The 13,645-nt window shown below is 35.4% G+C and overlaps 2 protein-coding genes across 3 annotated transcripts; one reads left to right on the forward strand and one right to left on the reverse strand.

The window, feature by feature from the left end:
- The first annotated feature begins 813 nt into the window (after positions 1 to 813).
- On the forward strand, positions 814 to 3,988 carry LOC111799007 (U-box domain-containing protein 9). The gene is made up of 2 exons (XM_023682382.2): positions 814 to 1,353; positions 2,734 to 3,988. The coding sequence occupies exons 1-2, from the start codon at positions 1,051 to 1,053 to the stop codon at positions 3,805 to 3,807; spliced, it is 1,377 nt and encodes a 458-aa protein (XP_023538150.2). The 5' UTR covers positions 814 to 1,050; the 3' UTR covers positions 3,808 to 3,988.
- A 1,301-nt stretch (positions 3,989 to 5,289) lies between these two features.
- Positions 5,290 to 7,930, reverse strand: LOC111798907 (uncharacterized). 2 transcript variants are annotated; one of them, XM_023682255.2, is made up of 5 exons: positions 7,698 to 7,930; positions 7,382 to 7,615; positions 6,531 to 6,770; positions 5,607 to 5,663; positions 5,290 to 5,455 (listed from the first exon to the last, which is right to left on the reverse strand). In XM_023682255.2, exons 1-4 carry the CDS (start codon positions 7,707 to 7,709, stop codon positions 5,613 to 5,615), a joined length of 537 nt encoding a protein of 178 aa, XP_023538023.2. In that variant the 5' UTR covers positions 7,710 to 7,930; the 3' UTR covers positions 5,290 to 5,455; positions 5,607 to 5,612. The 2 variants fall into 2 exon arrangements, with proteins under 2 accessions (XP_023538023.2, XP_086981406.1); XM_087125280.1 differs by lacking the exon at positions 5,290 to 5,455 and having other exon boundaries at positions 5,497 to 5,663.
- Between the last annotated feature and the right edge of the window lie 5,715 nt (positions 7,931 to 13,645).

Consider the following 13,645-nt stretch of genomic DNA (forward strand, 5'->3'; position numbering starts at 1 on the left):
CACTGAGTGAGTCAAGCCTAGTTCGAGTCACGTTGCCTATGGTGGGGCAACGTGAATATAAACCTTGGGTCTCGATTTCAAGAGGAGATTTTAGAAAACCGAGAGAGAGGTTTTGGAAAAAAAAATTTGAAAGCAGGAAAGAGAGCCGTGTTATATAGCATAGGAGCAAAAAAAGCAGCAACAACCACTTAAATAGTATATAACTTTTCGTCTTAAACAACAATATATATATATATGTATTTGAGTTTTCTTTCAAATAGGCTCGAGAATAAAGGTTTGGATGTCAACAAGTGTCGATTATTGAATTCACTCGAACGAATTGGTAGTACTCCTTTCTATTAAATTTTAAATAGATAATTAATTTTAATTTATACCGATATCGATAATTTATTAATATTTAGTTACGATTGGTTTATAATAGTATTTTTATTTATATTATTGATAATAGTAATAAACATAATATCAAACAAAATCCAATCAAATAATTATAATACGAAAAAAAAAATAATTAATTAATTCATATATTTATTTTACTTCTGATAATATAACGACTTACCCAATTCAATTCTTGGAAGAACGTCCAACAAAAAAAAATTGCTCTAAACAAACCACGGGAAAGAATAATAATTTTTAAAATATATATATTTAGTTTTTTTAAAATTTTAATTTTAAGATATTTATTATATATGAAGAAAATAAATATAAATATTAAAGAAAAAGAAAATGGTGACGTGGCAAAAGAAATGATTTTTGGCAGACGTGGCACCCAATAAAATCCAGTGGGGAGGAGAGTCGACCCCTTCCCTCATTCACCGCAAATTCCGTCCAATTCTTTGTTCTTTCGCCCACTGCCCCTTGCTTTTCCGTTTTCAGAATCACTTCAAGAACCGAATATACCCAATTTCATAACCCCCCATGTGGAAGATTCATCGCAATTTCGAAACGGGGTTCATTCGATCGACCAAATAAGGAAAGATTGAAAGAACCCACCTCCGATTTTCTTCGATTTTAGTTTCATTCCTCCTGCATTTGCGGTTCACGCCGGCGGCTATGGCCGACAAGGAGTCCTTGGAACTCCTCAAGAAAGATATCAAAGAGTTGCTCCAAAGAATCGTTGATCAAGATGATTTTGAATGCTCAATCGCTGATGAGGCTATCGAGAAATTGAATTCTTTGAAACTCACCAAAATGGCCGCCGCCGCCGCCGCCGCCGCCGCTGCTGCTGCTGCTGCTGCTGCTCCGGTAGAATCTGGTGGGGATAGTGGCCGTAAGGCTCTGGTTATGCCGGATGAGTTCCGGTGCCCGATTTCTGGGGAGCTTATGGAAGACCCTGTTCTGTTGAAAACTGGTCAGGTTAGAGGGTTTCTCTTGAAATCTTTTGGGTTTGATTCTGTTTTCTTCGTTTTTCTTGTGATTGATCTGTTTTTTTGGAGTTTTTGTGGATTAAGATTGTGTTTCTATGAAGTATTTGTCTCTGTGGGCTCTGTTTCGTTTGTTTTCTATGATTTCTGTGGCCTCTGATTATGGTTCATTGCTCCAATGGCATTGCCCTTTTCCTTTCTTGATGTCTATTATGGTTCATGATTCATTGCTCGTATTACTAGGAAGTCCGGCTAATTTAGGGAATGATCATGATGAGTTGATAAGTAAGAAATCATCTCCATTGGTACGATACGATGCCTTTTGGGTAAGCCCAAAGGAAAGCCATGAGAGCTTATGCTCAAAGTGCACAATATCATACCATTATGGAGAGTCGTGATTCCTAACATGGTATCAAAGCCATGCCCTTAGCTTGGCCATGTCAATAGAATCATCAAATGTCGAACAAAGAAGTTGTGAGTCTCGAAGGTGTAGTAAAAAAGTGACTAAAAGTGTTGAACAAAGGATGCACTTTGTTCGAGGGCTCTAGAGAAAGGAGTCGAGCCTCGATTAAGGGGAGGCTGTTTGAGAGCTCCATAAGCCTCAGGGGAGGCTTATAGTGTACTTTGTTCGAGGGGAGGATTGTTGATGATGGTTGGGAGTGAGTCTCACATTGGCTGATTTAGGAAATGATCATGGGTTTATAAGTAAGGAATACATCTCCATTGGTACAAGGCCACGAGAGCTTATGCTCTAAGTGGACAATATCATACCATCGTGGAGAGTCGGGATTCTTAACATGGTATCAGAGTCATGCCCTTAACTTAGCTATGCCAATAGAATCCTCGAATGTTGAACAACGAAGTTGTAAGCCTCAAAGATGTAGTCAAAAAGTGACTAAAAGTGTCGAACAAAGGGTGTACTTTGTTCGAGAGCTCCATAAGCCTCAAGGGAGGCTTATAGTCGAGGGGAGGACTGTTGAGGATTATTGGGTGTGAGTCTTACACGGGCTAATTTAGGGAATGATCATGGGTTTATAAGTAAGGAATACACCCCCATTGGTACGAGGCCACGAGAGCTTATGCTCTAAGTGGACAATATCATACCATTGTGGAGAGTCATGATTCCTAACATGGTATCGGAGCTATGCTCTTAATTTAGCCATGTCAATAGAATCCTTGAATGTCGAACAAAGAAGTTGTGAGCTTCGAAAGTGCAGTCAAAAGTGGCTCGAGTGTCGATTATTATGCGATGCATTGGTCATATTACTTTCTTGATGTCTATTATGCAACTCATAAGAAGATTTCTCTGTGGATAGTGTAAGTATGTTTGTGATTGTCCTTATTGTTCTTGAAACATGGTTGTGAATTGCAGACATATGATAGGCCCTTCATCAATAAATGGTTCAATAAAGGGCACAATACATGTCCTCGGACCAACGAAGTCCTTCACGACATGACGCTTACTCCGAATCGTAGTCTACGGTCGATGATTTTGAAATGGTGCATAGATAACAAATTGGAGCTTCCAAAGCTTACTTATGAGGAAACAGTGGCACATGCCACTGAATCCCATTTGGATGAATTGCTTAACCAGTTGTTGTCTTCATCCCTTTCGGATCAAAAGTTAGCTGCAAAGGAGTTGAGACAGATAGCGAAATGGAACCATGAGTTTCGATCCCTTTTCGCGAAGCTCCCGGATTCGATCGAGAGACTATTGCATCCTATCTCGGTAGACCACGTTAATCTCCATCCTGATCTTCAAGAGGATTTGATTACCACTGTTCTTAATATCTCACTTAGTGGCGATAACAAGAAACGTCTCGTCGAGAACCAGTTGGTCCTCTCGTTGCTGATCCAATCCTTACAATACGGAAGTAGCGAGGCGAAGGCGAATGCAGCTGCAGCTATTTTCTCGCTATCTTTATATCAGGAGAATAAGATCGCCATTGGTAACGCGGGAGCCATCAAACATCTGGTTGGACTTTTAGACGAAGGCCATCCGGTGGTAATGAGAGATGCAGCTTCAGCAATTTTCACTCTCTGTACCGCAAGCGCGAACAAAGAGAAGGCAGTTTCGAGCGGAGTAGTTGTCTCGGTTCTTCGAAACATCACCGAAGGTGTATTGGTCGACGAGTTGGTTTCAGTACTTGCGCTTCTTTCGAACAATATGAAGGCTATCAGCATAATGTGCAAGCTGAACGCGGTGTCGTGTATGTTGAGAGTGATAAGGGAATCTACGTCCCAAGGCGTGAAAGAAAACTGCATATCGATACTGGACACGATCTCCTCGACTTATCGAAGCAAATTGAAGGAGATTCAGGAGGACGAGAATGCAAATGGTATGATCTCGAAACTTTCCCGAAACGGGAATTCGAGAGCAAAGAGGAAGGCTACAAGCGTACTCGAAAAGCTGCAGAGAGCTGGTTCAATTACTCACACTGCATAATGAAAATAGGTCAGATTCTTTTACTTCAATTAACCTGTGTATAGATATAGATATACAAAAAGTTGCACATATTACACAAAGAAATAGGAAAGTTTTGGTCCAAAACATAGTGATGAACTACAAATACTTCATCTTTTTTTTGCTAATCATGAAGGAATAAGAATGAATTGCTTATTGCTGATGTTGATGTTGATGTTTTTGGTTCGACCCTAGCGATGAATGAGACGAGACTTACGTGGGTTTGGTTAGTTCTCGAAAACGCCAAGGGTTAAAATGAAAATTTTGAAACTTGCAGAACCAGAAATAGAACGTCCGATGAACTACTAAAATGAAATATCTGAAAGTTGTAGAATTAGGAATAGAACGCTTATGAACTACTAAAATGAAATATTTGAAAGTTGAAGGACCGTAATAGAACATGCACATAGTCGAGATGGGAAAAGTTGAGAGTTGTTGTTTTTGAGTTCCAAAAGTGGTGGGACCGAGCGCTAAAAGAGAATGTGAATTTTAGATAAACAATTTGTGTAGGTCTTCTTCTATTCTTGTCTTCACATGTCGGCACGACATTGTTTTCACTCTTTTTTTCTTTCTCTCTTGAAATTGAAATGTCGGGATTGTGGGACCCGTAATGCTCCATACTTAAAGATTTGGAATCCAGATTCGGCAACTGATGGTTCTAACATTTCTTTATAATATGACACTGCCAATGTGTTTTATGAGCTCATAAATATTAGTTTGCCCGAAAAAACCGTTTTTGAGCTTACAACGGAGAATTGTAAATTATGATAGTATTTCAAGGAAGGTTTAGGTATACCTCTTCTAAAAGACCATTCTTTAAAGTATGCAATAAAATACTACAATTAATTGCAAAAGTAGATAGGAAAGAGATAGAAAAGAAAACACCTTAGCTTTATAGTGGTTTGGTCAAACTCGACGTACTCTATTCCTCAAACGTCTCTTAAAAATTTGGATAAAAAAGTTTATCAACTTTTTTTCACGAATTAGAGCTCGGCCACTTCATTACTCTTGTTCTAGGCTTGTTGGTTTTCTAAGATGCTACTTGAAGAATTGACCAAAGTCTTGTACGTGTCTCAAGATAACTTCAATGTATCGAAGTCTTGAAAGCAATTTCAGTCCTCAAAATCTTTTGATCTTCAAAGTTTTCAAATGTTTTCCAAAATTTTTATTGAAAAAGCTCAGTTTTCTAAATGAAAAAAAATAGTTCTTCTATTCATAGCTACATGGGCTCGAGCGTAGTTAACTTTAAGCCTCGGCCTCAATTATCATCTAATATAGTTCGTTATCTAATCCAATTTAAACAATCTAGTCTATGCGATAAACTGTCATAATGGTCATATTTTATCTTTAAATTTTGTTAATTTGTAACAGGTTTCAGATTTAATAATACGCAATAATAATTTGTCATTTGTCAAAATTTCTTACTCAATAGCTTCCTTACACAAATGTAACCAATAATTTTTTTTTTTTATAAAAAGCTACGGTAGATATCACTTAAATAATTTAAATGATTTTTAAACTTCAACGTTTAAGGGTCTAAATAACCTTTAAACATTTATTCTTTATTCTGTGTATTTTAATGATAATCTAGAGAACCCGTGCATCTCTCTCGTAGAAGGTAGATTCGAACCTACAACATATCAAAAGTATATCAACGACAAATCACTAAAGTAATGTTGAAATTCGATAATTTAATCTAATCTTTATTCGATCTATTTTCTTTTTATTTCCCTAAAAACCAAAATAAAAAGTTATAAAAATAATAAATAACATAGACCAACCATTCCTCAATTGCAAGATGGTACCAAACACCTTGAAAATAAGCCCTTCATTTTGTTCTGTATAACAAAGTAAATAGAAATTAAAAGGGTTATTAATAAAAATAATTCATTCTCGAGTATAGTATTATTCAACATCGATACCGAAAAAAGAAAAATTTCTAAAATAATCAAGATTTTAATAATGCTTGCCCGATCGATGTATTAGTCATCATTAAAAGCTAGACATTTTTCTATTTTGGATATTTACGTTCCCCTCTAAGTTGTAAAAGATATGGTAAGATGTGCTAGAATGACTATTTGTCTTAAAAATCCGTGATGATTATTAACCCGTGAAGGCAATAATAAGAATCTCTTTTTTAATGCTAAGACGAAACATAAATCATGGATCAACCAATTCTGATTCTCTCGAGAAGAATAAGAATCTCTTCCTCGATGGGTCGACTAAGCCTAATTTCTTCGAGAACAATGAGAATCTCTTTCTCGATTCTAAGACGAAACATAGATCATGGATCAACTAAGCCTAATTCACTCGAGAACCATAAGAATCTCTTTTTCGATGCTGAGACGAAACATAAATCATGGATCAACTAAACTTAATTCTCTCTCTTCCTCAATGGATCAACTAAGCTTAATTCTCTCGAAAACAATAGGAATCTCTTTCTCGATCCTAAGACGAAACGTAGATTATGGATCAACTAAGCCTAACTCTCTCAAAGAACTTGCTTAAGAATAAGGATGAATCTCATGTAACTATCGATAACTACTATAACAGTAGATAAGATTGACCCGGGAGGTGATAATTATTACTTTTTAAACCATCAATCAAATGGGTATTTAACAAATTTACTAATTAACCGAATTGAGGGCGGTACTAATAAATTTGAGTATAGTTTAATGGATAAATTAGCCGGTGAAGGAATGTACCCGCTTTGAAGAATGGAGCAGTTCTGGTGGGATTTTGTAGAGATCTTCATCGACAGGTTTGGGCGGTTTAGTAGCATTAGATTTCGGCGGACGACGTGGGATCGACACGTCGTTCTGCTTGAATTTTCGCGCTCCTCCCGTTTCCGTCACGTCGAACACTCTACCTTGTTGTTGCTTCTTTAATGGCATCTGGTGTTCCTTTAATCCCACTTGCGGGTAACGCTTTTCCGTCACCCGTGCCTGCAAATCCCGCCACGTGTACCCTTTGTTATTCAAAATCACAATCCCTTCGTTCATTTCCCGTTTTCATTCCCTTCACCAACCAAATCTTGTGATTTCAATTCAATAGCCCTAATTGATCTTAATACTCCTTGTCCTCTGTTTGGTTACCTAGAAAATACCGCTACATTCTCCCGGAAAATGAAAAATACTTCTCGGATTCTATATCAAATTCATTCCTCCGATTTCACTATTCTATTCAATCGAAAATCAGTACTAAAAACACACAGAAACATATAGAGAAGAGCGATTTTAATCAATCAGAAATTTCGATTAATGAACAGATAGTGATAAAGCGATTTTACTATTCTCTTCAATCGAAAATCAATCAATCACAGATTTCGCTATTCAATCGAAAATCAGTACTAAAAACACAAAGAAACATAGAATGCAGAACGAGTTTATCAATCACAAATTTCGATTTATGAAGTGATAGAGATAGAGCGATTTCACTATTCTATTCAATCGAAAATCAGTACTAAAAGCACAAAGAAACACAGAGAGCAGAGCTATTTTAACCAACCAGAAATTTCGATTAATGAAGAGATAGAGATAGAGATAGAGATGGAGACCTTGCGTGCGGCGGCTGAGGGCGGAGGATTTTTGCGATCGACGGAGTACAAATCGGAAGAAGGAAGGCAGGGACCGGTTTCACCGGAAGAGGAACTGTAGTGAATCAAACCAGCCTGACGAGCAGTTTCGAAATACTGAGTAATCGGCAAATCCCTGGCCTTATCCCAGTCGCCAAACGCCGGGATTTGGTGGTGCGGAAAGTGGATTTGGCCACTGTTTCTGCCAAAATAATCCTTCAAAAACAAAACAAACGCAACTAAAATCAACAAACAGAGATCGGCAGAGAAAAACGAAGAAATGGCGGAAAGTACTTACAGAGGATTCCATACGAAGTACACTAAAAAGCAGCCACCAAACTAAGAACAACAACAACAACAACAAGAAAACAACGGATTCTTGACTTTTGGAGCTTCTGATTACACAACAATGGAGGCAGAGAAAAAGGAAGCCGATGAACAAATCAGAGCGAAACAGAAAACAAAAAAGTTCAGAGAAGCTTTTTGGAGGGTTCCTGTTTTCACACACCACTCCCCAACCATTACCCTCCTATAAATCCTTCCCCTACAAACATTTTCTTTTAATATTTAATTAAAAATAATTCACCAAATTAATAAAAAAAAAAATTAATAATTTTTTAGAATAAACACAGACGGTTTCTATTAAAAATTAATTTTTTTAGACTTTTTTTTTTAATTTAAGAATATTATTGAAAATTTTGAAATTTTAAATAAATACTATTTTATTAATTTAATAAAAAAAATATTATTATATTCCATCTCATTAAATGAAATTATTTGATTTGTGTTTTTTACTTATATAGTTATAATTATAATTAATTAAAATACCATTATTTATTTACTGTTTTAATTTTTATATTTGGAAAAAAATTTAATGCCCTTTAAATTAAGAAAGAAAAAAATAAAATCTTAATTGAAAAAATATATTATTTTCATATAAATATACTTAAAAAAATGTACGAGATAATATTATGTATCATATTTTAGATCATATTTTTGTAACCGACCAAACCAGAAGTCAGAAAGAACAAAAATTATGACTAGATGTGGCAATAAAAATGATTAAAAGTATTATGTATAAAAAAACAAAAATATTATCTGGATTCACGTTTTTATAAACCGATATAGTTTTAGTTTATTTAAATATTGATCTGGCCTAAAATCATGATTTTTTAATAAATAAATAAAATACCAAATCGACCGACTCATCTACATTTTGATATAGTAACAAATCATCTACTATTTGATCTGGATGTCGGTATCGATACAAATTTAACTTTCATTATGATTCTCGCGAATATGGTCAAAAATCACAAACAAAATACTAATTCAGTTTCAATCCTCTTCTAAACCTAGTTTCGGTTTACAAAAATGTCACCTTTTATGTAAAGAATAAAAAAGACGAGACGAGAGACGAAGAATTCTAAAAAAATGAACGTAACGGTCCGACATAATAATCGAAGGAAATTAGATTAAGTGTATATATATTTTTTTATTTTAATTAGATCACGGGATAGAACTATGGATCTTGGAGTGCTATGCAAAATGTGATAAACATAATCAATCATAATCACGTCGAACCTCCCGGTTCGAATTCTCATTGATTGATTACGATTTTAGGATCGTAAACATGCTCTCCTTCGTGTGTGTGCGCGCGTTTCACTTATTAATCTTATTTTATTTATCATTTCTTTCGTCACATAGTTCTGATAATATCAATAATGTCTTCAAGAAATATCGATAATAGAGATGTCCACGGGACGTGATGGGAAGCCTTCCTAATCCCCGTCCTGACCTAAATCAAAATATGATATAATCTACCACATCATTTCTAAAAATTTAATTTTTTTTTTATATTTATTTACTTTAAAATATATCTATATATATAATAAACTAGTTTTCTGTCCGATATACATATACATGTTATATAGAAAGAGAGAGAGTCGTGAATATAATTTCTGTCCCCGAACCCATTTAGCAAATAAAGCAAAACGTCTTCCCGCTCCCGCTCCTATTCTTAGTCCCATCTGGGATGAGTCTCGGCAAATTAAACGAACATCTCTTATCCATAATTTAAAAATGTATATATATATATATATATATATATTAAATGTATTAAATGTATTAATTCATACTCCCAACTTTAGTGAGACCTACATCAAATTATAATATATTGTGAGTAACTTTTTATGGACATTTTTGTAATAATAATTTGTATTAAAGTGTTTAAGATTCTAGAGCTACCAAAGATCTTAGCCAATTATGATCATTAATGTAACTCTCTTCCTACCCTAATCCACACACTAATTAAAGTCAAGTTATAGCTCGACATATATATTATTTATTATACAGTAAATACAGACCGTTGATTGATAGATTAACATAGTGTATTCAGTTCGTATGCTTAGTCAATTTATGTATGAACCAAGAAAACTACGTTGGGAGACAGTTTTTCGAGTTCTGAGATACATCTAAGGTGCGCTTGGTTAAAGACTTCTACTACCATCTGAAAACAACTTAAGATTACAAGCGAAATTTCACGTTCGGTTGAGTTGACATTTTTTTTTGAACCAACTCGAAATTTCAGGGTGGTGACTCGGGCAACCCGAATAAAGTTCACAATTCAACTCAATGTCACCCTCTATTTTCAACTTGGGTTGGATTGGCTTATCGGGTTGTTTTTTAAATTATTTAAAAAATCTTACTTATTTACGGTATATATTACATTAATAACTAAGATATGATAAAAACTCAAATAACAAATATTCACCCTCGAGCCTCTGGCCCCGGTTCAAGAAGAAAGTTTTAGAAAACGAGGGCAGAGAGATTTCGAAAGAGAGTTTTGAAAGCAAGATTTGAGAATGTAAGCAAAAAGGCAACAACAACGACTTACTGCATATAACTATCGGGTAGGAAGAAGTTGACAACTAGTCATATCCCATATAATACATTTTGAGGTATTTTAGCCCTTGCAAGTGTAGACACGATTTTGGTGAACGGTCATACACCCTCATACTGACCTAATATAGAATGGTAAAGACTTCTATAGGATGAAAACATGTAAAAAGGGTTTGGAACGGGCATGCAACGATGGACAACACGTCCTGAATAAGCAAGACCGGGATATCTGTCATGCGACCATTGACAACACGCCTTGGACATGCATGACCGTGACATCCTCCCCCACTCAATTGGTTGACGTCCCTGTCAACCGACCCGAACAATCAAGACTATGACATCTGTCATACGGCCATAAGCAACATGCTTTGGACAAACGTGATCGTGACATCCTTCTCCACTCAATTGGTTGACGTCTCTGTCAACCGACTTGTCACAATGCATCACTAACTTAGTTAGAAACGTCAAATATTCTTAATCTTCATAATATTCTCAAAAGTAAGGTAGGGTAGAGTTAAATTGTAACCCAATTGTCGGGTTGGTCTAACAAAATATCAGCCCGCAAACCAATTCGAGTTTTTTTGTTTTCAAAAAATTCAACCCAACCTAGATCGAAAAAAATCAAACCCAATCTAATTTTTATGATTTAGGTTAGGTAGTCCGAGGTGGTCGGATCCTCAAGTCATATAAACACCGCTATTTCCAACTTTGCCCTACAAAAAAGAGGACAAGAATTTAGTGTGTGGACAAAAGAAGGGTACCCTTACACATCAAACACTTGAGGGAAATAAAATTATATAGAATAATATATATTTTTAAAAATTAAAAAAAGGCATTAATTCATTTACCTTTCTGGTAGAGACAGTTGACGACCCATCAAATCCAAAACAAAAGGTTTTTATTTCCAAAATAATAATAATAATAATAATGAAATAAGGGTGGGGGTGCCCCAGAATTCAAGGGCTGCCCTACCATGCAATTTGGAGTTATTTTATTCTTTGGAAATGTAGGGTATACGGAGGTCTGACCTGCCCCCTCTGCCCTATAACTGTGACTTTTGTACCATTTATCTAAGGAGTAAGTAAATATATGTTTTTCAAATTTGGTAGTTTTATTTTTTGCTCGGGCATCCGAGCGAGCGTAGAAGTGTATGAATAAATCGAGACTACATTTGAATGAAAGCGATTTTGAGATGTACGTTTGTTTTCGGTGGATCAATCGTGTTTTGCTTGAAACAATTTTGTGATGTCTTATATTGGTCGGGGAGGAGAACAAACCACCATTTAGAAATGTTATGGACGAAGTCCTACTCACGAGGACCTGGTCGAATTGGGAGAAGCCGTAGGTATTATTGCGGGTCAATCTATTGGAGAACCGGGTACTCAACTAACATTAAGAACTTTTCATACCGGGGGAGTATTCACAGGGGGGACTGCAGAACATATACGAGCTCCTTCTAATGGAAAAATAAAATTCAATGAGGATTTGGTTCATCCCACACGTACACGTCATGGGCATCCTGCGTTTTTTATGTTATATAGACTTGTATCTGACTATTGAGAGTGAGGATATTATACATAACGTCACTATTCCACCCAAAAGTTTACTTTTAGTTCAAAACGATCAATATGTAGAATCAGAACAAGTGATTACTGAGATTCGCGCGGGAACATACACTCTTAATTTAAAAGAAAGGGTTCGAAAACAAGGGTGTGAAAACCTCCCCCTAGAGACTTGTTTTAAAGCCTTGAGGGAGAGCCCGAAAGGGAAAGCCCAAAGAGAACAATATCTACTAGCGGTGGATCTGGGTCATTTTTTAACAAACATGTGAGTGAGTATAAAGCATTCTGAAAGAACTCGTGTTGGTTTATGGGATAATCTTACATCTTGGAAGCGAAGAGTAAGTAATGTGATCATATTGTCGTGGTTTGATAAACAAATGTCCCATCGTGTCTTGTATGTTCTTGTCATTGGTTGAAAAAAATTGTTTTGAAAAACTTTTGAGTATTAAAAATACGGAGTAATCTTTCGAATGGGTTCAGACATGCATGCACAAACTACAAGTGTGACATCGAGTAAATGAGGGGTACATGAATGAACCGAAGATCATATCGGAGTGAGAGCGATTCTGAGATTAAGATGACTAAGAAAGACTAAGAAATACTCCAAGATTAAACGTGTTTTACTTGAGCAATTTTATATTGAGTGACCTTCTCGGTATTTTCATATCATGCATGTGATTGAGAACACGCGCAAGAAGAGGTGATAGTCTTCACTCTTAAAATTTACAAAACAAGTCAGGTTTTTTTATCGAGATAGAATATCCAAACCACATCCATATATTATAGATTTATCAAATCACTTTTTGAATGTGATATTCTTACATATGGGTGTACATTCAACCCGACAACTCGGACCAACCCAACCCGAATTATAAGGGTAGGGTTGGGTTGAATTAGCATTTCGGGTAAGGTTGAGTTCATTTTTTCTAAACCCGAACTGAATCGGTTCAGTTTCGGGTTTGTGTGACAAAAGTTGACCTGAGGCCAAATAAAAATATATAAAATGTATTAAGAATCCTTTTGTATTAATCTGTTTGCCAGAGTGGTACTTTATCCTATCGAAAGAGACTCGTGAAGAGGACAATATCTACTGGGTGGGCTTGAGCCATAAATTACGAGGGTTGGTGGGCTAAGTCATTGAGCTAAGCTTTTGGTGGTGGGCCAAGTCAATTGGGTTGGGCTTGGGTTTCTATTATTTTTTTATTTTATTTTATTTTTTTCAAATGGTTTATAAATAAGGTGGGAGAATTAGGAGATAAATAATAATTAATTAAAATAAATGTATTTTATCAAAATGAATGAGATAAAATAATTATATTTGATTTATAAGTACTAATTTTAATTATGAGTAGAAATTTATATAATTATATTAAATTTCTTTATTTGAATATAAATATTAGAAGAGAGAGGAAAAAAAAAACAAAAAAACAAAAAAGGGTGACATCAGCATCAACAATGACGTAAGCTCGTTGTATGGTCAATGGTCAAAGGTCAAATTTTGACTTTTTTATTTTTTTATTTATGTTTTTTAGCTTTTGGAGTGTTGGGTATATTTGAGAAGTTTGATGAAATTGGAGACATTTTGGAAGAACCCGAGCGCATTCTAAGTGGCACCTCAAAACTTTGAATTTAGTTATGCTAGTAGTATGCGTGAAAGTATGATATAAGAAGAATGTCATAGAAATATGAGCATGAAATGAGTTGGTTTGATGTATGTAAAAGCACGTTAAACGTTATGATGCACGCTTATAAAGGAATAAAATGATGAGCTATGATTTGGCTGAAA

This window comes from Cucurbita pepo, chromosome 7, assembly GCF_057944985.1.
Source record: "Cucurbita pepo subsp. pepo isolate OVF chromosome 7, ASM5794498v1, whole genome shotgun sequence".
Taxonomy (NCBI): Eukaryota; Viridiplantae; Streptophyta; class Magnoliopsida; order Cucurbitales; family Cucurbitaceae; genus Cucurbita; species Cucurbita pepo.